Genomic DNA, 21,525 nt, shown 5'->3' on the forward strand with positions numbered 1-21,525 from the left:
TAACTGCAAAATACAAGTAGCCCAGATTCAATTGAAAGCTATTATACAGCATTTATACAGAACAGTTCAAATTTGAGGAAAATATATATAATACAAAAATGTTTCAGAAAAATGTCATACATTTTATACCATTTCATTCATATACCATTATTTTAGACTACTTTTGGTGTTGGGATATATAAATAACAATTGTATACTTTGTATCTCATCTATGACAAAATAATAAGTAATGCCGGAGAACTTAATACCAAAGACATTTTTCTAAATATGTAACCTACAAATGTACACTAATCTACAGATGTAAACTGTACAAGGGATCTATGATTTGCCTATGATCTTGTTATGACATAGTAGCAATTGCACAAATGTATAAATGAACATGAGTGGTTACTCCCATGTGCAGTCATTAAAACATAATACTGACAGACCTTTAAGAAAAAACTGTTGTTACTTCACGAAGGAAATGAGTGATTCACTTTCCAAGAAGTTGGAGCAATGATTTTGTTTTAGATCAGCAGTTTTAATAACTGTCACTCCGTATTGGTAGAGTGAGTTATATAGATTTGTGGTAACTCGCATTATATGTGGCCCTCCATACGCCATCACTGTGTCTATTACCATCTGGCCCGGGACAACAGCTGGAAATTAGCCATGTCGGCTAAAGCTGCACCATTTACTGTTTTTGTGACAGTTCATCGATGGGGACTGTCCACGACACTATAAATAAATAAACTAAACTAAACTCATTCACAGAGACATTTCACAAGTATTAACATTTGAAATAAAACAAGTAACCTTTGGGCTTTACGAGCTTAGGGGACACGTATAAGAATATCCACTCCATTGCTTAAGGTGTCCCTTTATTGGAGGCATGGCCCAAACAAAAAAAACTATATTTTTGACCATAATTATGCAAGAAAACAAATGACGCCCTCTCTGACTCGGGTTATTTGTTATAACTGAATAACAGAAAAGGTTAAGTTATTAGTGCCCTTCTTCATTATTTTACAGTAAAAGGAGAAAGTCAACTTGTCACCCCCTGCTGGCTCCATAAACTGGTACAACTTAATATGCCGTGCTAATTAACTAATAAAGAAAGAAAAACGACTACAAATAAATATAATATACAACCTTTGAGCATACTTTGAAATAGGCAGCATGAAAAATGTTTGAATTGAGATGGTAGCATCATATCAGACGTGAGCCTTATTATTTCCAAAAGAGCTTTTCATTTGTCAGTACACCATGCCCTGAACTATTTCACCATGACATTTCTACCTTAAAAAGTGAATACAATAATGTAAAACATTTGAATGGATTTCTATTATTTTGACCTAAAATTAAAGTATTTGAACCTAAATCCGTTGCAGGGACTTTATGCTATTGTATCATATTTTTCTATTTTTAATAGCACACTACACAATGACTACACGTACTTTGACTTTTTAATTATGTTTTATATTCAGCTATAATATGGGTTTTTCTGATTTTAATCACATGATATACTGAGCATGCCATAATAACCAGTGTAGACATACATAGAGTTACAAACGCTCCGCCTACCTCGCCTTTTTAATTATATTTTTTGGACACACTATACAATTACTTATTTGATGACTTACTCTGTATTGTTTTAACCATCAGATCATATTTGTTTTCCATGGTTTGTATCTTAACAGGTTTGTGCAATATATATTTTATTTTACCTAATTTCATTTTCAATAATTGACGGTGCGTTATATGTATGTGCTGTTAATCAGCCTGATATTTGTCTTGATTTCTTTCATTGCTAGGACTCGCTTTTCAGACCCTTTGAGCCTTTGTCATAACTTTTTGATTGGAGGATATTAGGATAACTCTGTTGATAGAATACATTTAGTTAAAGTCAACCTTTCCGTTTGTTCAGTGTAGATATTTAATGAATAGAGATCAGCTGCCTGAAACAGTAGCTGAAACTTGAAACTTGAAAAACTTGAAAAACACGAATTCTCAGGTTTCATATGTGTATTCTGTGCCTCTAATCCGACGTGTTTCCATGCTTTAATGTTCAAAAAGCTCTTTCTCCTCTCATACTGCACCTCTTTTCACCCTCTGTCTGAAACCAGAGCCCAGTCTGCTCTGATTGGGAAACTGGCCGGCTCTGCTGTGATTGGTCAATGGCTTAGAGATGTCCTTCCCCTTAGCCTATCATGTATAATGTGTAGGAGCCCTATAAGCGCAAGAGTTACATGGTGATGTCACTATTTTGCGGACAGGGAGTTTCAGGCAGGGGGGACCACAGGCATTTTAGCCTTTGCAGACCATTAACATGCACACATACCTATATATAACACACTATACAGGAAAGCGAACCCCCCCAAAAGCACAATAGGGCCTCTTGAATACGATGCAGAGAAACACCTGATGAGGACCACTTCGATCAATAACATGAAGTCATCTTAGAAAATTTAAACATTTTAATAAATAAAGACTGATGTAATATACACCATTTTGAATATACAACCACAAGCATATTTACATTTGAAACTGACCGTTTGCTTTAAAAGCTTCAATTTTAGCAAGAGTGGGAGTGAGGATAGCCTAAGCCTATGATACAATAGCCATACATTCTTTTTAGTGTTTGCGCCAACAAATATAAAAGGCATCATGAGTGCTAAGTTCTGAGATGATTAACTACTCTGAATAGTTATGTAGTGAAGTTTCCTATAGATAGAGACAGTTTGAGGTATACAGCTCGTCTGTAGCAGTGAACACACACACACACACACACACACACACACACACACACACACACACACACACACACACACACACACACACACACACACACACACACACACACACACACACACACACACACACACACACACACACACACACACACACACACACACACACACACACACACACACACACACACGTGCACACACATGTTTTGGTTGTTTCCGGAAGTTAACAAAAACTAATTAAAACAAACTCTGTAACTCAAACCAGTTCACACATCTCAGGACGACGGAACAATTACGAGCAGACAACTTCAGTATGTTCTTCAACTTGTATTGCATTTCGTGATGAGAAACAAGAGATAAATCAACATCATGTACACAAACATAAATGTGTTGTGAAAAGAGACTTAAAAAGTTGAACTAGATTCAAAAAGCATCTTAATTAGAACATATTTCAATGCTTTGTTGTGATCTTGGTAACACATGTCCCTTAAAAGCAACAGCCCCATCTAGCGGTGGGTGATGGAGTAGCTCAGTTGCAGAAGAATAATGACCTGAAGGAGAGTGGAAGTGTGACTTCACTCCCTCCTGTCATCATGTTGTTTATACTGAACAAGAAAAGGGTACCTGCAGAGGGACTGAGTGTTTACCTGACCTGATAGAAGGACTAGAGAGAGATCTGACCGTCTAAGATGGTTAAAAAAAGTCATGGTGAGTGTGAACTCAGCACCAAACACAATGTGTGCGCTCCAATACATTAGACTCAGAGGGGCTGTATATTTCAGACCAAAACGAACATCAAAACATTAACTCAATCCCAATACAAATCATCATGACATGTGTACTCAAACTAATGTCCCGTCACATTTCCTTGCTTTAAAACGCCACTCAAAATGTTATCTGTTCTGCGTATTCCCTGAAACAACAGCAGTCAAAGTGAACCATCAAAACAAAGACTGAACCAGGTCACATGATGACTTACAGTAGTGTAACCTACAGTACAGTACAGGATTGTGTAGCTACATTTTGTCTAAAACAAGGACACATTCTAACTTGAAAAAAAGCACCACAGATGTTTGTAATAGCACCAGTTGTCAGAATGTATATGAGGTGTTGTTTGGCAATGTACAGCATTGAATTAGGAGTACAGTTAAGCAAAAGGCAAAAGAACGTCCATATTAACTTGTCCATTATGTCGTTTCAAAGCAGCATCATGACTTCCATTCTGTGAACACACGCTGTGAAACATTTCTCGCTGCAGTTTGTGAAGATGATTATACATGTATATTGTTGTGCTTTGCTGTGTTAAAGATTGCAAAGGGAGCAACATAAGATATTATCACAATTCCGTCATGCCAAACAAATATTTAAAACAATAAAATAGCGCGAGCAAAATCACTGTCCCCCAACAGGACAAATGAGAAGTGTGGTTCACTGAAAAAACTGAAACGTTGACTAAATGTATTATGTCAACGGATTTCACAAAGCTGTATTAGGGTAGTTGAAAGCAATTATATTAGATTAAAAGAATAAATATTAGCTTCAACTTAATATTATTGCTTTCAACTAACCTAATACAGTTGTGTGAACTTTGCTGACATAATATATTTAATGAAAACCAAGGTTTCAGTTTTTTCAGTGTTAGATGATCGGCCCACAAATAACTGAACAATTACATTTGCTATTCACACCAAATGCAGGTTGCTATAATAACTAGATTGCTGTATGTTCTCTGGGTCTCTGTGTATCAGACAGTGAGATATACAGTGGGTGCACCATTCTCTTTTGACTTGAAAAACATATTCATCTGTTATGTAAGATTCTGCATTGCTACAGTATAGAGTAACACATTGATATCAAAATTATACAATATAGACTTATACATTCTTGAAAACAAGTACTGTCACCAGATACTCAAGTAACCATTTTGGTTCCATGATAATATATTTATATCTATTTATATATATGTTTTTTTTCTCTATAATTCCTTGCTCTATAATATTAAATTAATTTCTAGAAGATTTCCATCACTCACACATATACGTTGGTCTGTTACATCATGGTATATCACCGAAGCAGACCCTACACTACTCAGTTCACTCAGTCTTCAATATAGTTGATGTGCATCATATTTTCTTCTACAAAAAATATATATGACAAGGTAAGCTTATTTGAGATATTATTTACACAGTGTAACAAAATGTTATTTTTTTCATATCTCAAATCTGTAATGCTTTTTTTGTACACTCAGTTAGGACAAAAGTTGATACTCAATACTCCGCCGTGTTGCTATGGATACACTCATGACTTAAATTCGTTTTTCTCAAATAGTTTACTTAAGTCTCCGCCTCAGTGCATCTCAGTGCCAAGTCTTATATTTGTATTTGTAATATTTCACCAGTCTTTACATTTCTCATTATAACCACATTTGCTGAAGATCTGCTTTTCTTTTGCACTGAAGCAACTGAAGAGTTGGCTTTAATTAAATGTATTATGTCAACAAGTTTCACACAACTGTCTTAGGTTAGTTGAAAGTCATAATATTAAATTGAACTTAATATATTTAAACTTAATATTATTGCTTTCAACAAACCCAACACAGTTATGTGAAATATGTTGAGCTGACACATTTCAAGTCAAAGTTTCAGTGTGTGGAAATAAGGAACATAATGTGGCAGTTTTATGGATCAGATGCAGAGAACTCAGAGAGGTGAGCTTCAACATCAACTCAATATGGTTCCAACATGGAGGCAACACAAAGGTTGTGGTTGTGCAGCATGTGTTAGCACCAGATGGATCAAAAGCACTGCCACACGTCAAACGTCTGAATATCCTCAACACAGCCATGATACGTCTCTCCTCAAGCCTCTTCCTGCCCGAGCAGAACGTCTCCTCAGCTCAAGAGTGATACAGTACTGAGATGTTCTAAAATAAATTCTCATTCTCTAATGATTGATGCAAATGTCTTTAGACCACACAAACATAACTTTCTTAAGCTACTTCAGAGTCTTCAACTGAAAATCATCACTGTTTTTTGTTTGTTTTTTTATTACTCAGATTGACCCACTTTATGGGACATCATCTGTAGTAATTATGGGCTATTATGTACTAAGCACAAGTCAGACTGCAATTGGACAAATAAAGCTATATGGACCACTTTCGTTTTCTCCATACTAGTTTGTGAAGTAACACATACAATATAAATATTAAGTAATAGACATCACAGAATAGTAAAGAGCGAATCTACCTCCCCTATCAACACATAGAAATAATTCTAGTTCCAGCTTCAATTCAACCGAATGTATCTAACCGCAGTGCTTGGTAATGCTATGTGGCAAAACTGAAAACGTGTCAAATTTGGAATTTTAAATCATTGGGTTAAAATGTTTACGTTTGGAAAAATGGTTTAATAAAGTAACTTCAAAAGCCTTACTGCTCAACTTGAACTTGGAGCTAATCATAGTTGTTTCATTGGCTTTAGCTTCAAACACAGCCCACTGGTTTCATGCTTTTCTTTCACAAATACAGAAGGTAGCTCTGGCAGTGGCCCTATTTTCCCTATTTCTGGAGCATTCAAATGTTTATACTATGCAAATAATTTATTTGAGTATACATGAACATATTCTCAGTGGCACATTAGGAAGTATACAGTACTTCAGATCTGACTTATCCCTCAGCCTTATTCACACGAGTCTCATTAAAGCCCTTGGTGATGAAATAGCTCGACAGTCACACAGAGACTATCTCCCATCTTCTCTGGTTTTAAGAGTTGTGACTCTGAATCATCAGGGTTTAGTTATTCTCTACATTTGACCAAAACAAGTTATACTGTAGGACTGAACTTTCAGCATGTACAGAGTGAACATTTGATTTTCCAGTGCATTTGGAAATGATAGAGGCTCATCCTGTGTATTACTTCTTACTTGGACTTCACCGTGCTCAGAGGGACACTATAATGTCACAGGAGCATCTAAACAGAATCAAATAGACCTTTTCCCATCAAATAATGTTGTATATTTCAGATTAATTTGTCGAACTACATGCATATTGTTGGCCAATATGAACAAGAATGATTTTTTCTTTTACAACTAAGGAACAATTATAATGATGTATATTTGAGATCTTATGTCATTTCTGTCCGTGGTTTGGTTTCTTTTAAATGTGGGCTAAATATAAGATGACACTCTGTGTTTTAAGACAATACAGCATGACCACTACTAGTACTCTTCATTCAGTTAGTTTTGTTATAATGTTTTCTATCAACTGAGTTCAAATGTATTCAAAACTTTCCAGAATTGGTAGAAAATAGTAATTGTTTTTGACATTCTTCTTTGGAAATGGTCTGCTCTCAAATAGTCATTAAAATACCTAATTTGGAAAATCATTGTCAATTGATCTGAACCAAACCCTCCCTTAAGCTCCTCTATCATTCTGGAAGGTACAAAGCAAGATTTTTGTTTGTAACCATCTATGCTATGAAAACGCAGGCAGCAGCACAGCCAATTCTCAATTCTTTGGATGGCAAAGATCAAAGACAGCAACACAGCAATGACAGTTGTTAAAATGGAAGTGGCATTTGTAGTTATTTAAATATATACTCATTAGTACAGCTTTACTTCCTGGTTTGCTTAGCACCTTAGGCTGAAGAGCAGCCTCTGTTTGACACCACTGCTCAGCACCTGATGGGATGGCCTCTCTGATATGTTCAGTCACCACTTCACTCAGTGCCGTACGAAGCAGCTAAAAGCAAGTTGCTGTCACATGGTACGTCCTCTAGGCTCGCCAGACTTCAGAATCTTTGGAAGAAGAGACTGTGGTTTGACTTTAGTTGCAGATGTAAGTGTATTGTAAAGTTATTTCCACAATAAGTGCATTATGTTGATGTTGACACAATACTTAAATATTAGCTGCCAGATGCTCCAATGCTGGAGAATGATAATAACCGTAAAGGCACAAGCTATTTAAATATAATTGCTGCTTTTTAACTACTGACGTATCCTTAATGTATCTGTATGATGGATTCTGAACTTTATTCCAGTGTGCTGGATGTGGTCATAAGCCAGTGAATTTCTGTCATGTTTTTGTCTATTAAAGAATGGTGATTGCGTTCAGGAGACAGTTAGTTAGTTCCTGTTTGGTTAAATAAATAACATTACATCTCTTCTTTCCTTTTCCTGAACACTGAATACCGAATAAAACACGAGGTCAGTTTTTTGAAAACCTTGACACCTCCTTTTGCAAGCAATTATTGTGGAAATATCCTAATAAAGCAACCACATTTAGTCACTTAACATGTGGTTCATATTAGAAGACCATTTTGGAGTAGGAGTGGTCAGAGTCTGCTCTACATCACAATAAAGAAATCAAACAAATAAATACATGTATAAAAAAACACATCAATAACAGCAGGACATGGACACTGCTTTCATTTAGAATAAGGAGCCTAAGATATGAGTCCATACCCTCTACACATGAAAACAACTTTGGAAGAAATGGAGCACCTTTTGAGCCAAAGATAGTGGGCCCAATACACAGCCATTGTTTGTTGAATCTAACAGGAGCTGCTGTATGTGTGATATAGTTTAGTTCCTAATGTTATGGCACGATGTTAACTTATTCAACAAAACACATTTGAGCCCCTTAGTGTCCATATTTCCATCTCAGTTTGACAGACAAATTCAACCATCACATGTAAACAAAACTGCCTTTACCGGTGAACAACAAAATGTTTCTCTCACTTTGTTTTCCCTTAATGCCACATTCTTTTTTCTTAAGGGATGACACCCCTCTCAGAATCTCCATATCAAAGGACAAGCACATAAAGAGTCAATACAAAGAGGTTGATACTCACACATGCATGCACTAATGCACAAATAAAACAATTATAAAAATGGACACAAGTGAAGCAGGTAACCAGAAGAACCATTAAGGCCGACCAAAGACATTATTTTGGATGCCCTCTAATATATATATGAATAAAATACTATGATATACTATGGCACATAATCTTATCCTCCACTATGTGTTGTTCATTTTTTTAATTGACTATTTTTGGCATAACTATTCTGGATAGGATTTGGTACCCTCTACACTACCTAAAGCTCACAAACTGGTGTAAAGAAGCGACAGAAATCTGAGGAAATTGACAAGATTTTGCTCCAGTGCAAACAGTGATGAGACATGAGGAGCTTAAAGGAATTGGAGCAATTAAATGGCTTTATACAGAATGACTGAAAGTAGTTGAATTAAAGTACATTAAGCCCCTGTGTGATTCACTGCTGAATTACATTATTCAATAAGGTTTAAGATATATAGATAGTTGCTTCAGTAGTACAGTAGTCCAGGGTTCTGTTTGTTTGTCAGTCCTGATCATTTACAGTAGAACAGAATGTGAAAGATGTATCATTCTGCGACATAAACGGAATTAAATCCAAATATGGACTTCTTACAAACTAAATAGTAGTAAATATAAGAAAGAAAAACTGTACCATGTCGTTTTAAGAAAAGTAATTATGACTAAAGATATATATAAAAAGGCTAGTTTGCTCTGCTGGCTGATCTGTGGTTGGGGGTGTCGTGTCCTGTGCTCTGAGGTATATTCGGTAGGAAGTGAGATAACACATTTGTGAGGCGAGTTTCTCGGCAGATAAACTTTGCTGGCGGAGAGGATCCGGTGGAAGGGGCTGTAAACGGAGACCGGCAGGGCTTTTTGGGGGGCAATCAACGCATGAAACGTGTTCAAATTCAAAAAGGGTAACTGGACTTTTTGTATAATTATTTGAAATGTGGACAACGGGCACTTGCCTCTTTTTTAACAAATCTTTTTGCACTGGAGTAAAACCTTGGAAAATCGCTGTAGTTTACAACACATTTTTTAAAAGGGAACACTACTGGATTTAAGAATACACATCGACCGTGTGCATTCTGTCATCCAATCAGTAGTGTTCAGATAATCCTTGGATGCATGTGTTCCAATTGACCAATGCTGCTATATCACTCACAGTAAATTGGGAACAGCATTTCAGAGACTATCTAGGTTATTGATCTAACAAAGTACAGTTGTTGTTGTTGTTGTTGTTGTTGTTGTTATCACATATTTAAAATAGCAGAATGCTTACTAGTGCAGATTGAATTGACCAAGGGCATAGCTACACAATATACCAAATCTGAACGCTGAAATGTAGTGCTAGTCCCCTTTATAAACAATAAATTGCAAACATATTTGTTTTTTCCGCCTGGTAGTGATTTCCGAATCAGGGAATATTGCATGGATGTAACTGTGTCCTTTTTGCTTTCAGAGGAGGGTTGCATGGTCTAGGTCTATGTAGTCCATGCTGGCCAAAATAGCCTTCTGGTCCTCCCTCGGTGGGCGGCGGTAGAGCAGAGCAGAAAAGCGAGTATACGGGTCGTGGAGGATGGGCCGCTTCTTCTTCTTGCGGAGGTAGAGGACTTCTTCGGGCTGGAGTACCTGAGAGGTGTAGGCCTGCTGGGTCTGAGAGGTGGAGACACCTGGAGGAGGGGAGATCAAAAGTCTGTCATAGTCTCAGAGACTCATGGTGCCATGCTACAGGCTGTTCTAATCAAATCAAATCAGGTTTTATTTATATAGCACATTTATAAACGATGTTTGGTCGAGCCAAAGTGCTGTACATATAATAAAAATATCCTACAGTAGAGACATTTTACAGCAAATACAACAGCACAGATTGTTCAGAATATCAGTATGAGAATAACGACACCCTCTGACCTTAGACCCTCACATCGTACAAGGAAAAACTTCCAGAGAAAACCCACAGTTTAAGGGGAAAAAATGGGTTCTTACTACTTTGATAGTCGTTTTCTGTCCCAATGCTACCATACCTTATATTATGGCTTTCAACTTAACTTAATTTGCTGACATAATTCATTTAATTTACGTCAACGTTTCAGTTTTTTCAGTGTACCTGAAATCATTAGTCTGCTTTACCTCATCACGTGGTACACATCAATAGCTTCTGCAACAAAACAGGGAATTGAACAAGCACATGACTTCCCTGAAGTATACATCTGGATAAAACACATTTGGTAAGTATAAACATCACCCGATCACCCTTTTCAGTGTTAACTAACTGCTATGCCCTCCTTTTAAATTATTGTGAAAAGTTTATTTTAATAATTTTGTATATATACTGCTCACAGGTACAGTGGGGGGGGGGGGGGAGCATAACACACTACAGGGAAGGGAGAACCCCATAAAGCGTTACAGGGCCTCTTTAATTAATATCACTGTGTGAAAAGTGAAAACAGACAGGACCAGGAGTCACACCTGCTTTCTTTCTGGACTTGGAGTTATTGTTGTTCATCATCATCTTCTTGGCCTTTTTTATACGTTGGTATCTCAGTGCATCAATCCTCTCAGACCCCGAAAGGGGAGTCGGCACACCTCGATATTTTCTGGATAAAGAGCAGAGAGATGGGAAAACGGGTAACTCCAGGCCACACGTATACAGTGGACTGTTTCTGCACTACGGAGTGCATCAGAACCAGAACCCCACACAATCCACTGCTGTGCTAAGCAAGAGGTGCAGCACATTGCCAATGGATCAATATGAGATAACAAAACACTTTTTAAGTTTGGGAAGCATTTCATTAACTCAACTATTACTAAAACATTGTACATCATCTGGATTTACTAAAAGTTATATTAAGATAAATGATGACTACATTTCACAAAATACAATAGTCATACATCCAGATGGTACATTGAATTGTGAACCTTGAACCACATTTCCCGTCTCGGATATCTTTCTCAAATGTATCCAAAGAATCTCTACCAAAAGTAAAGCAAAGGGTTAGACGACCCCTGAGACCATGTTTCATGTTTCATTTTTTGGAATGTACAACATTTAAAAAAGACTTGCACTGTTAGTTTCAGAAGAAAGTTCGAAGAAAAAAATAATATTTTGGACGAAATGTTGGAATGACTTTTTAAAATGGCTGACATCTTTGCAAATTGATTGAAATCTTTTTTTAAATGATTCTATACCCTTCTGGAAATAACAGATGCAAATGTGTCCTTGGTTTCGAGTGTATATTCCTCAGCTGCTCATGACTGCACAGACCTTCCCCCCATTCATGGAGAAACTTATGACTTGGCAGCCCACAGACTTCTGCCACAAACACACACACACACACACACACACTTGGTTCTCTCAAGGCACAGAAAACAATAAGCATTACAGAGAGGCCATCTTCCAACCGTGGCTGCAGAGAGAAACCGAAGGTTGTTAGTAGAGGGGGAGAATCACAGCTGAGCAACAAAGCATCATCAATATGTACTGTATTCATAGACATGGGTACTGTCTACAATGGGCTTCACCATGCTGACAGGGGGAGAGATGGCGGGAGGGGAAAATGACTACTCGGGAACAGTCACATAATGAAAAATAAGCCAAAGAAAAGCGAAGCACTAGGACAACAAATGTAACAAGAATTTATCCATATAATTGTTTCTTTTTTTTTGGAAACGAAGGAGCAATATTTAGCGATGGCATGCATGGCAGTTTGCACATGAAACACGACTTTAAAGGGGAATACATTCAAAAGCACTGGGCAGTTCCTTCACACATAAAGGGGGTCTAAAGCCCCCTGTGTGTCCACCCTCTGCAAGCCCTTGGCAAAATGTTTGTTCCTTAGGAAAAAAAGAAGTGCGGAAGCTGTTTTAGCTGGACACTTGCTTTACATGGTAGTGAGGAACTGTTCTGCAGTCCAAACTTAACAAGGGCATTGTACACTTACAGTAGATGGTTTGATTTGTGCTCTATACAGAAGCTTTATACCTGGCATTAATGCTATGTGTCCACCAGGAATCTCCTTCTACTTATCCAGGCTAGAGATGCTTGCGGGAAGTTCTGGTCAAGACTCCTGCTATTGCTCTCGTTCTGTTTAAAACCTGCTATACCTGATACATTTTGACAAAGCCAAGGATGTTCCTTAACTTCTTGAAACTACTGCGCTGAGAACACATGCTAAGCTTTCATCACTGCCAGGAACATGCAACAGCATTTCTGCCCTTAATGTTAATGCAAAATATAGCTCTGAATGATCGCTTCCAGTGGACACACTGTTGTATCGTAAATCTTACAAAATATTTCTCAGAGATTGAGTACCAAAATATTTTCAATTGGTGGCATCTGTAAAATATAAGTGATCAAATGTGTCACGCTTGAGGAGAATGCTAAAAGTGATTTGGAAACGTTTTATATGACAATAAACAATGTCTATGTCAACGTAAATATATGTGATATACTACCCTTTGATAAATACACATAATGCCACACTACAGACACGGCCCATCCACACAGCGGCGTGCGTTGAAGCTTGCCGGCGGGCGTGTCTGAAACTCGACCAACAACCAATCACGTGCATCTCCCGTCCCGGACACACAAGCATGCGGTTTGATTGGCTAGATCTTGTACTGGCATATGATTGGATTGGCTGACGCTTCTGCCGAGGCTTCAAAAGTTGAACATTGCTCAACTTTTGTAGCGAGCAACGCGAGCGAGGCGTAGCAACGCTCCCACAATGCAGTTTCGGCGAAGTGTGACATCGTCACCCCATTCAAAGTGAACGGGCAGAAGCGTTGAAGCTTCAACGGACGCCGCCGTGTGGACGGGCCGAAAGACACAAGACAACAACATAAATTGATGACCTTACAAGTTAAGAATATCTTATTTGTTTGTAATAAAGAAACATTGTAAAAAGCATTACTTGGATGTATCCACATCTTACTTGTTATTTCTTTATATAGGAAGTATGTGTTATAGCAACCTTTATTATTAGCATTACTCTTTGCTGTCCTTTGGCCAGGGTTAAGGGGTGGATGAATGTGTTCCTCCAAATCCCTACTAGGCTCATCTTATGACCGGGCTAACCAGGCACTGATGAATGTCAGTACAACATCTTGCTGGATAGTGAGTCTGGGGACTAGCATTATGAGCAAAGCGCTAACCAATCATCTAAGGCACAACCAAAGGCGCCTGTGTCTGGCCTACTGGATAGCACACGGTTCTCTGATAGTTGATAATAAAGACTAAAAGCTTTCTGCGAAAGGGACCGCCTCATTGTCATCCTTGACAATCTCTTTGGCAATCAGTTCAGTTTACAGTGGCGTGGGAGCCCTCTAGGACGGCTAGGCTAAAGCTGCATGCATTAAGAAGAAGTTGATTCCTTCCTGAGGAAGACGGCTGAATTGGAGAGATGGCTTATCACTGGGCTAAAGAAAGGGCGAGGGGCCGTGCGTTTGCTAACAAAAGCCATCGCCATGACATAAGCAGATAACAATGAATGAATTATGAAAAAGCAGGACATATAACCCAAACATTATACTCCCAAAATGGAGTGGGGCAAAAGAAGAAGGGACTATCCACGATTTGCATTGATTTAAGATGCACTGAGGTATACACCAATTTCCCCACCCATCAAAGGTTTACTACCATAGGTCTGTCTCATGTTGCTGAGGCAGTTGTGCATTCAAATAAATCAGGAGAGTATAGTGCTTGTACATTTTAATATCAACCTACATTACACTTTCAAGACTTTAAATCATTTTTGGAGAACTGTTTAGGGGCGTACATCTGTATAAACAACGGTTTAACTGTTGGTGAGTCAAACCCGTAACACATACAGCTTCTTAAGGATTATCTGTACGTAATTCTGAACATTAACATATAAGCAAAATAAGGAAAATGCTTTGTATCCAGGCCAGCTGGGCGTACATGTGAATATTTGTTTGGTTTCTGACTCTCATCCAATGCTTTGGATTAGCATTGTAGGCCTTGTTTGCACTGTTCACACTGTTTGCTGCCAGTAGCAGGCTAAGACATCGCCACAAGGACGTAATTACTTTATTCAAAGATATGCTCTGAATTCTGTGTAGAACACTTCTAAGTGTGGTTTTATCTCAAGACCAAAGTTGCAGAAAACAGATATAAAACCATTTAATTGGAGTGTAATCCAGCCTGGCCAGGGACAGATGTGTTCTGTAGCTCCTGCACCAAATACTCTTCTTATATCTAAATATGTGACCTTTGCTGAACTTATTTTCAGAATAGCCAACTAGGGAGACAATACATTCTTGAATAAATATTTGAACTGGTTTGATGCTGATTACTGTTATTTTGTCATGAAATCATGTTGGTGATAAATCTCTGACTTGATCTATTAGCTATGATGGCATATGCATATCAAAATGCATAATGTACTGAAGACTATGGAACTTAAAATGCATAGCCACTTTAAAAAAAGAGGAAAAAGGAAAGAACTGAAATGAACTAGATGTGTTGACTGAAGTAAGGAACAAATCAAACAAAGACTTAAAGTCTAGTATTCCCCTTTAAAGGACGAGGTGATCAAAAAAGTCCCACCTGCTAACCCCCCCCTTTCAGACATGGATCCAACCCTTACCTATTGCTGTGTAGAGGACCTGGTCACAACAACGCTGCCCAGATAGCTGAGATCAATCAAAAACAAAGCAGGTAAGACTCCAGGAGCCATCAAGAACCACCATACTGGCCCTACTTGATAATGATGGAGACATTGCAGTACATGAGAAGCGGACAGGCCCTGTGACACACTTTGCCCAACAACCTTTCCTTGGTAGTCAGACCTGGGGATGTCCTTGAGGCAATTGAAGGAGTTGGGGAGAGGAGGGTTACAGAAAGGGAAGGGAGGATAGGAACAAATCTGAGAGGTTGGAAGGTGAGGGAGAATTGGTCATACAGTCAGGTTACTAAGGCCGAGGATGGGCCGCAGGGCCTGCCAGGATGAACTCTTCTTAAAGCAACCATCTGCATGATAAAGGCATCTTCAGAGGCTTGGAGCTAGACATAACAATGGGTGCTTGATTTGTCTGGGGAATCAATTGGATGAATATTATGGGATTCCTCCTGTTAGGTGAAAGCAGGGTAACGCATGATACAGATGGAAACACAGGGATCCTGTGGTGATGTCTGCAAATTCCCAATATTTTAGGGGCTTGTGCCAAGACATTACACAGTGTACCGTCAATATCATTTGTTTTAAGCTGAACTGTAGCCCCAAACATTCTGAAATGTAATCTGTGAAGCAACTGCATTTTTCTTGCCAATTCAACAAAAAAATCATGGCCCAATTTTCTTTTTGTTTTAAGTAGGAAATGCAATGTTTTTTAAGGTGATACCTTTGAAGTTATGCTTCACAGATTCAATGGGTGAATACTTCTAACTTGATGTCTGAAATGGAAAAGCAGCATTGACCAAATTGGAACTTAACTGAATAAGTTAGTTGGATAATCATAATAAAATGAAAAATGACTTTCAACATACAGTTGTCATTTTTCACATAAAAAGTGATTAGAAATTAAAAAACAACAATATTTGAAGCAGCTTAACTATCAATCTAATTTGCTGCAGAGATGATTTAAAAAATGATTAGACATCATTTCAGTAACCAAAATGTCAGAGCAGCTTTACACATTAAAGCATTATGGGTTGGGGCAGATGACTCATATGGTATCCCACTCTGCATGCCTAATGCACCTACCCTGAAGCTGACAACTGGGTTGGAGAGGGCTCAGATGGAAGAATCCCCTCCTCAGTCCTCCTCTGAGATGGCATCTGCCCAAATATGTTGCTGCTTTCCATGGGGGGTGACGGGGACTGGGAAGCTGGGTAGCTGCTTGCAGAAGTGGCAAAGGCTATGTGGGAACGGTAGCTGGGACTGGCTCTCCTGCTACCCTGGCCATGGTGGGCAGGTGAGGAGGGGGGGGAAGATCTCCTTGAGAAGCTGGCTGTGGAAGGAGGGAGGAGGGTAATCTCAGACATCTCTGGTGGTATGCGAGGTTGGACAATGTTGGGACGTGGCCTGGGACGTACTACAATCTCTGGGGAGCCTTCGTGAGAACTAAGCGGGCTTTGGGTTAGGGGGGAGAGTCGGGAGGGCTGGAGGACCACCTGATGCATTCCAGAATCCACCCTATAAGCCTGTCTAGGACTGAACCGAGGGGTGGTTTCAAACCATCGCGTGTCAAGGCCACTGAATGCGCTTGGTACAATATGGGCCATTGGATCGGGGTAAGGCAAAACCGGCACACCCATTCCGTGGCTTGTGTGTCTTAGATGCCCAAAATGTGCCTCTTGCATAGCTCTATGCTTGGCTGGGGAGCCACGAGGCTTGGCCTTGCTGGGAGACCTAGTTGAGCGGCTCTTCTGGGCCTCCAGTGGCAGGACAGCTGGGTAGGTAGGCATTGGAAGGGAAGGCTGGAAAGAACTTAGGGGAAGAACATGAGGTGGAGGAGGATAGGGGGAGTCGTGGCGGAGATGCAAAGGGTGGTGTGGCGGGAAAATGAACTGGGGACCCTCCAGACTTGCAAAGGTGAAATCCAGTCCCTGCCAAATCTCGGGTGTACGAGAGGAAGAGGTGATAGTCAGAGGAAGTGGGAAACCAGGGACAGCATATTGAGGAAAATCACCCTCCCTGCATTCTTCAGGAATCATGGGGTGACCAAAAGGACCTTCAGCCAGGTAGGGAGGGGAGGACATGACAGAACTGAGTGGGCTAGTATCAGTCATGTAAAAAGGAGGTGGGGGGTCATGATCCCCAGGGTGGCCTAAATAGCCATAGAAAGCCCTGTGGTGGAGAGAACCTCGGATCTGCCCTGTGGCCTGGAGCCGGCTGCTCTCCATGATGGTCATACCTTCGAAAGGCCTCTGGAAACGAGGGCTGTAGGCTGGAGGTTGCAGGTAGGATTCCTGGCTGGAGATTGGGGAAATCTGGTGAGGCCGTAGAGGGGCCATAACTGGGGGCATAGACCTGGGATCATCATTTTCCTCATCTGACTGCCGGAATTCAGGATAGTGGTCTGATTCTTCCACAAAGGGGAAGCCCTCAATTCGCCGGGCCTTTACAGACATTTCTGCAACAGTGGGATCTATGACAAAGCGTCCATCTGGGCCTCGGCTGATGAGTTCAATGGGTGATTCTTCAGCTTCATGCTTGGACATGCCGTATTTCTTGCTTGTCATTGCTCTTTTGGTCTTTTTGTATAAAGACAACTCCTCCCTCTTTCCTGTAACTGTGGATGGTTTCTTTCCCGAACGCTGGTCATGACTATCTTCAGATGATTCTGATGGAGATGCCTTTGAACGAATGCTCTCCGGGCTCAACTTTACTGAAGATGACCTAAAGAAAAGAACACAAAAGTGAATCTTTAAATGCTCAAATAGCCAGTAAAGCTTTACTGATGGTGCTGAAAACAAATTCAGCCACAATTTAACAAAAATGACAACAGACCATACACAAGAAGATGATATATAAAAAACATAGATGCCATTAAAAACATCAGTGACATTTGCACTCCAGTTACAAGACTATAGGCGCTTTCACACCGGAGTACTTTTCCCAGGAACAGTTCCGATAGTTCTTGGGATTTAGCTTTCACACCAAAAAGATCTGGAACTAGAACCTAGTTCATGCAAACCTTTTCACCCCTTTTCAGTCCCTGCCAGAGAGGCGGTACTTTCCTGGGGAGGAAAAGGTTCCAATTTCTATTGGCTGGGCGAATTGCAAACCACGGCCCGTAAAACTCCAAAAAGTTTTGTGAAGCCGCCATTTTATTTGCTCGCATTAGCATTATTAGCATTAGCCCAGCGCACCAACGGAGAGAGACTAACTTATGGCAACACATAATAAAACGTGGGAGCGGTGGAGTGATGAGGAGGTGTCGGCGCTTCTGGCGATTTACCTGGGACTTCGGGTGGCGATTTACTGCCACCCAAAGTCCCGGAGTCAGGGGAGCTCCGGGACTTCGGGTGGCAGTATACGGCGTGAAGTTGTTTGCTGCCTGCCAGTAAACCCAAAGCAGAAAAAGAAGAAGTGACGTCAGCGGCTTCATTTGCGTAATCCTCCCTCAGGGACTTATTCCGGTCTGAAGGCGATTTACTAGGACAGTTCCGGGGCTAAAGAGTTCGGCGGGACTAAGTATTGGGAACTAAGTACGGGGTCATCCGCGGGCCATGCCCCCCCAAATGAGTCACTGTGCCCACCCAACACAGGGCGGGCAAGCCTTGCCACTTTGCCGTTTTTTTTAAATCATATAAGTGAAAACGTTTCCACTAAAGGGAACCAATCTGACAACAAAGACCTGACACAGACGAGCCTGACTGTTGCGTTGCCTCGCGTCTCTGCGTTTCGGTCGCACTGGAACACACCGCAAAGACTTCAGCCAACGGCCAAGAAGCACGTACGAACTGCGCATGCGTGAGTGGCAATAACTCTCCTTACCAGCAGGCGGCGGTAGTGTGTATTCGTCATTAAAAAGAGGCAACAACTGGAAGACAGACTTCGTGATAACCGAGAGAAGATGAACAGACTGCGTGATATAAACAAACAACAAATAGCGTGTGCGTTCCATTTTCACTCTACAACGAGAAGCTCATGGGGCTTTCCCGAACCTGTGTCAAGAGCTGGAGTTAAATTAAATCTCAGATTTTGCCTTGTTTAAAAGTTTGTTTGGGTCCCTCACTTCCGTTTCGCTTCTCATGCACTGATTCGCTAGCTGAACAGCCAATCAGTGTGATTTCTTTCGCCGACTGCCCGCCGATTCAACATGCCAGACTGCCAGCCGGTTTTCGGCCGAAAAGGCGTCGGGTCGGCTGAAAAGACCTGACGGTGCGGGACACACCAATCCGAGTAGGGCGTGTTGACGCTCATCGTCGGCCTGACACCCACCAACGCCGATAATCGGGTTGGTGTGTCCGTACCTTAAAAGTTGTTTTGTGTGAAATAAGTCAGAAATAAAGAATACAAATATAAAACACAACCTGAGGTGTGCTCACTGCTGCTCTCTGATTGGTGTGTTGCTTGACCAATGACCCCCGATCTTTGTTTTGTTATCATTCCGTGGCTGTGTGTCAGATGAAAGCCCAGTGGCGATCTGTTCATCTGTTATACTGATTATACAGTAAAGCCATCACAAATAATATGATATACAGTACAGTACAAGTACTTCTGTGTCTCTATGTTTCATTCAAGCTCGGCTCCGTGTGTATGTGGCACGAGCGCATTTTGTGAGTGCGCGAGCAGTAATGTGGAATGTTGTTGTTAGCATTTGGTTAGCTAGCTATGCTAACGGATATAAAGAGCTGTTATATCACTCACAGGCTCCGCCCTCTACTGGACTCAATGGGTACTACCTTATCCTGCGTGCATTCCCCCATTGAGACTTCTATAGACGTAGCCGGCCTAGGGCGGGCCTACCTGAATGCGCGCGCATCACACCGTATATAAGGAGGTCTCGCCTCCTGCCCATCATCCTTTTCTCTTCAGCAGTGGAAGTGATTCCACGAGAAACTGAGACGTATCTGAAGTGAAAGTGAAAGAGAGAAAGTATGGAGCCAGTACTGCACCATAGGACCTGCCCGAAATGTCCGATTCTGCTTCATGTGTTTGGGGCCAGACCACGCGATGGACGGTATGGGCTCTACGCCGGCGTGCTCAGCCTGCCAGGTGATCCCGCGGCGCACGAGGGAGCATCGTGGGCAGCACTTCCTGGAGAAGTTTGCCTCGCAGGAGGAGTCGGAGGAGGTGGATCTCAACGTCGTGGACATGGGCGATTCGGGAAGCGAGGAGACATCGTTCCAGTTCTCCCTGCCGTGGGGCCAGACGATGGGTGACGACGAGGACGCCTCTCTGTCCGGAGATCCAACTCTCAGCTCTGCGCGGATGGATTTCCCGGCGGTGATGACTCTGGCGGCGGAGCGTGTAGGTTTACCGCTTCCCCCCACCGCTGCCACCGAGGCCTGTAAACTGCCTGAGATCGGGGGTTTATGGCCCGGTGCATCCGGCGCAGCCGACCTTTATTTCGCCCCTGCCAGAGGTATGGCGGTGTGTGGAGGCGACATGGCAGCAGCCGCCATGGCGGGTATAATTAAGGTGGTGGATCGCTCGGACACGACATGTCCGGGTGTGCCCCCCCTCGATGAGAGCCTGGCGGCCCATCTGCTCCTGCAGGCGGCTGGTTGGGCGGAGGGTAAACGCATTCTGCCCCCGCTGCCCCGGGACCGAGACACCCTGGAATATCTGGATAAGATGTTCAAGCTCGGTACTCAGGTGGCGGCTGTGGCCAATAATCTTGGCGTGTTGGGCGTCTCCCTGGTCACAAAACCTCAGGCAGACGCCCCCGCCCTCTCGCCTCAGGACAAGAGCAGTTATTCGGACCGCACTGCGGGTCAGATGAATAATCTGATTTGTGGCCGCCACAGCAGGGCGGGTGATTTCCCTAGCCATAGTGGCGTCTCGTCACGTGTGGCTGGGACTCACCGCGCTGTCCAAGAAGGACCGAGAGGATCTCCTCAGAGCTGCCGTATCTTCGGAGGGGCTCTTTGGGTCGATCTCCTCGGTCACGCAGCGTTTCAGTCGCCTGGAGGAGGAGAGGGTCCATCTTGACGCATGCTACCGCTGGCCCCTCCTCAGACCCCGATATGCGCTCCTCCACGGGTTTCCACACAGGTGAGGTCAGAAAACCCTCATAAATCATAAATCTATTGATTAGATTAGATTTATGATAGACTTTTGAAACTACAAGAAGATAAGGAGGACTTTTACAAAAAAGTAATAGAGATTTTTGTCCAGAGGGATAGGCAAATGGACTTCATCTTCATGTCAAGGTGACGGCCCGTCCACACAGCGGCGTGCGCTGACGCTTGCCGGCGGGCGTGTCTGAAACTCGACCAACAACCAATCACATGAATCTCCCGCCCCTGACACACAAGCAGCGGTTTGA

General features: G+C 41.6%; 1 protein-coding gene across 1 annotated transcript in view; it reads right to left on the minus strand.

Moving 5' to 3' along the window:
- Window positions 1–9,814: 9,814 nt before the first annotated feature.
- Window positions 9,815–21,525, minus strand: part of LOC117457987 (protein turtle homolog B-like) — a 142,819-nt gene continuing 131,108 nt past the window's right edge. The window contains exons 19-21 of the mRNA XM_034098219.2: window positions 16,287–17,924; window positions 11,032–11,159; window positions 9,815–10,235 (exon numbers count right to left, since the gene is read on the minus strand). Coding sequence (XP_033954110.1) covers window positions 10,021–10,235; window positions 11,032–11,159; window positions 16,287–17,924 — 1,981 coding nt within the window. The 3' untranslated portion in view covers window positions 9,815–10,020. The remainder of the gene's footprint in view (window positions 10,236–11,031; window positions 11,160–16,286; window positions 17,925–21,525) is intronic.

The sequence above is a fragment of the Pseudochaenichthys georgianus genome, chromosome 14, assembly GCF_902827115.2.
Source record: "Pseudochaenichthys georgianus chromosome 14, fPseGeo1.2, whole genome shotgun sequence".
Lineage (NCBI taxonomy): Eukaryota > Metazoa > Chordata > Actinopteri > Perciformes > Channichthyidae > Pseudochaenichthys > Pseudochaenichthys georgianus.